Source organism: Myotis davidii, unplaced genomic scaffold (assembly GCF_000327345.1).
Source record: "Myotis davidii unplaced genomic scaffold, ASM32734v1 scaffold355, whole genome shotgun sequence".
Lineage (NCBI taxonomy): Eukaryota > Metazoa > Chordata > Mammalia > Chiroptera > Vespertilionidae > Myotis > Myotis davidii.
In genome coordinates, this window is record NW_006286818.1 from 1,574,422 (window position 1) to 1,578,391 (window position 3,970).

At 62.9% G+C, this 3,970-nt stretch overlaps 1 protein-coding gene across 1 annotated transcript in view; it reads right to left on the reverse strand.

Moving 5' to 3' along the window:
* The window catches only part of PHLDB1 (pleckstrin homology like domain family B member 1), a 41,204-nt gene that overhangs the window by 25,605 nt on the left and 11,629 nt on the right, over positions 1–3,970 (reverse strand). The window contains 2 exon segments of the mRNA XM_015560637.1: positions 1–253; positions 3,453–3,962. The exon segment at positions 1–253 is cut by the window's left edge and continues 53 nt beyond it. Coding sequence (XP_015416123.1) covers positions 1–253; positions 3,453–3,962 — 763 coding nt within the window.

Here is a 3,970-nt window from a genome sequence, read left to right on the forward strand (position 1 = left end):
ACTCCTCCTTGAGGTTCTCCTCCTCCGAGCGGTCTATGCTCTCCCACAGCCGCACAGGGGCACCTCCAGGCTCCTCGCTGCTCCGCCCGGAGGCCCCAATGGCCCCTGGAAAGCCTCGCGAGGGCCTCCGGCCGGCCAGTGCCAAGGCAGCAGCAGCCTCCCCGATGCTGGGCAGCTCCCCGGCCTCAGGCCCCCCATCGGCCCGGCTGTACTCCGCACACAGGTTCAGGATGGTCTCCAGGCGCTGCCGCTCCTGGGAAGATGGACAGAGCAGGCGTGAGGGGAGGAGGCGTGTCCTGTGGGGCTGGGGCAGGCAGGATCTCCCAGGAGAGAAAACTAGGGTTCTAGGGCTTGAGGCTCAGACAAATCAGGAAAGCGCCCCCCATTCCCCGCCAAGCTCTGAGGCAGAGGGAACGAGGGGACCCCAGAAGTGAGCAGGAGCAGGCTGGCTGCTGCGTCCCAGCTACATGGCCAGCCCCCCCCATCTTCCCTCCCTTTCTTTTCTCACTGCCCCAGTGGGGTGCACCCAGTCACACAGGGGAACACACACTGGGGAGCAGACAAGGCCACAGCAAGACACAGATAAACACCAAGGTGCTCACGCTGGCGCGGATACATGCAGATCCACAACCCGAGGGGCACAGAGACCCCCACACCCAGCCCTCAAAGGGGAGGACAGACCTGAGGGGCAGAGACCCCCCACACCCCAGCCCTCAAAGGGGAGGACAGACCCGAGGGGCAGAGATACCCCACACCCCAGCCCTCAAAGGGGAGGACAGACCCGAGGGGCACAGAGACCCCACACCCCAGCCCTCAAAGGGGAGGACAGACCCGAGGGGCACAGAGACCCCACACCCCAGCCCTCAAAGGGGAGGACAGACCCGAGGGGCACAGAGACCCCACACCCCAGCCCTCAAAGGGGAGGACAGACCCGAGGGGCACAGAGACCCCACACCCCAGCCCTCAAAGGGGAGGACAGACCCGAGGGGCACAGAGCCTCCACCCCCCAGCCCTGACGGAGGACACGGCAGTGGGCCTGCCCCGACACGTACACGCACACTGGCCCACACGCACCAGACACGCAGGCCAGCATGCAGGCGGCAGACACCCCGGGAGGCAGGCCCTAGGCCCAGGGGCCTGACACTCACCCAGAGCTGTGCTCAGACCCCTGCCAGACAGACCCGGGACCTGGGACCTGGGCCTCCCTGCGCCCACACTGAGCCTGCCCCCCTCACTGTCCCCCAAGATACCTCTCAGGGCCTAGGATCTGAAGGAAGGTCTAATCACGCTTCAGGTCTGGGACCCCCTTTCCCACTCAGAACCTCCAGCCTCCCCCATGTTCTGCCGCCCCCACCCCCACCTCCACCCCCGCCTAAGGTGCCTCTCCCGTGTCCAGTTTGGCCACGACCACCAGACACTCACCCAGCTGCCCGGCTGCCGCTCGCCTAGCTCCATGGCAAAGGAAAACGCCGACAACCAGGCAGAGCCCAGCACCCAGGAGGCTGGGCAGCCTCGCCCCTGCCTCTGCACCCCGACAAGCAGCCCGGGGAGGTGGGAGGGGCAGGCGGGCGGCCTCCAGATTAAAAGTGGCAGGTCAGGGCTGGCGGGGAGGTGTGCTCCTGGGTGCGGCCAGGCTCACTGCCCCCAGGACGGCCCCCGGGGGACACTCCCTGGGCCAGGGCTTCAAGCAGCCCTTCTGCCGGAAGGGGCCTCCAGCTGCCTGAGGGAGGAGCTCTGGGTCCCAGGTCTGCCTGGCGTGGCGCGTACCTGCTAACACAGCTTTGGGTGAACGGGTCAGGCGTCGGCCACCGCCTGGGGATCCCGCCTCACCGCTCCCCACCCAGCACCCTCACTTCATCCAGAGCTGTCCCAACCTCTTCTGAAAGGGACTGCGGACAAGACTCCTCAATTTCTTTTTGTTAATCCTCACCCGAAGCTATGTTTCCACTGATTCTTAGGGAGCGTGGAAGGGAGAGGGAGAGACTGAGAGAAACATCGATGTAAGAGAAACACATTGATGGGTTGCCTCCTGCACAAGCCCCCATCAGGGCCCGGGCCGGGGAGGAGCCTGCAAGCAAGTTACCTGCCCTTGACCAGAGTCGAACCCAGGCCACCGCTCTATCCACTGAGCCACACTGGCCAAGGCAAACCTCAATTCTGATTTTCCTTCGCAAACCAAATACAGGGCCCTTGCCCCCCTTCCCACAGGAACCCTATTCTAGTGCTCACAAGAAAGGGCAAGATCCACTGTCCCGTGCATGTGTGTGAGTGCATACGCCAGCCAGAGCCCCTCGAGCCTGGTGCCATCTGGGGGATCCCTCTCCTGTGCATGTGTGTGAGTGAGTGCACATGCCAGCCAGAGCCCCTCGAGCCCGGTGCCATCTGGGGGATCCCAGCACCCAGTGGCTTAGATGCTCTCTCTAGGACAGCTGCCCACAGCCACACCCGAACCCCAACACACACAGCACAATCACACAGGCTGTACCCGTTCTCCTCCTCCTCCCTGCCCCCCACGTCCCAGAAGACCCTGCGTGGCCATGGTGAGCAGCTCCACACATTTAGATGTCAAAGGGCAGCAAGAAAGAAGGACCAGATGCCTTTCTAAGGAACAAGACCTGGGCCCGGCCGGTGTGGCTCAGTGGTTGAGTGTCGACCTATGAACCAGGAGGTCAGGGTTCGATTCCCTGTCAGGGTACATGCCCAGCTTGCAGGCTCGATCCCCAGTATGGGCATGCAGGAGGCAGCCGATCCAGGACTCTCTCATCATTAATGTTTCTATCCCTCTCTCTGCCTCTCTGAAATCAATAAAAATATATTTAAAAAAGAAGACCAAGACTTGGAAAGACAGGAGCCTCGCGTTCCAATCCCAGCTCTACGAAGTGTGCGATAGGCCTGCTTCTCAAACTGGGAGGGCCGAGGCCTCAGCCACACATGTGGTGTGTTTTCCTAGAACAGTGGTTCTCAACCTCTGGCCCTTTAAATACCGTTCCTCATGTTGTGACCCCCAACCATAAAATTACTCTCGTTGCTACTTCGTAACTGTAATGTTGCTACTGTTACAAATCGTCATGTAAATATCTGATACGCAGGATGGTCTTAGGCGACCCCTGTGAAAGGGTCGTTCGACCACCAAAGGGGTCGCGACCCACAGGTTGAGAACCGCTGTCCTAGAGTTTCCATTGTTCAGCTAAATGAGGAGGATGTTTATGCATTAACACAAAAGCTGTGTGATGGAGTAAGTGCAAAATGAGCCTGAGTTTAAAATACAGCCTTACAGGCGTCAGAGAAAGTTCTTCAGGCACCAGCGCCTGGAGGCCAGTTGCCACGGTGCATCCTGGAGGAAGTGTGAGCAGCGGGCCTGCAGCCCCCCGCCCCCCACCCGCTGGCCTGCCCACGTGCTGGGGGACCCCGCAGTGGAGGTCAGCAGCCTCCCTGGCACCCGCCCTGCTCACCAGCCTCTCCATCTCCTGCTCCCGGAGCCGCTCTTGGCGCTGCCGCCGGTGGTACTCCAGCAGGTCGTCCTCATTGTCGCTGATCTCGGTGATGCTGTTCTTCCGCTCCCGGGCGGCCAGCACCTGCAAGTCCCCGCTGGAGAGCTTCCTCCGGGCACGGGGGCTCTGTCGGGTCACAGCCCCGGGCAAGGAGCCCAGGCTGTAGGCGGGGCTCAGCCGGCCACTGAAGCTGCCCTTGCGGGGTGCCAGGGGCTCCCCGAGGGTGGGCGAGGGGCTCCGTGTCCTATGGCCCCGCGCCCCCAGTGTTAGTGAGAAGTCCTCTGGCGAAGTGCCGTGGGCTGCCCAGCGCCGGGGCCGGGGGCTCTCTGCCACGTCCCTGGTCAGCTTGGGGTCTGGGGTGGACCGGGAGGGCAGGGGGGACAGAGCCCGTCGGGACAGAGCCGGGCTCAGGGGAGGGAGCTCCCGCAGGCTGTCCAGACCCCGGCGGCCCAGGCGGGGACTCTCAGAGGGCTGCAGGG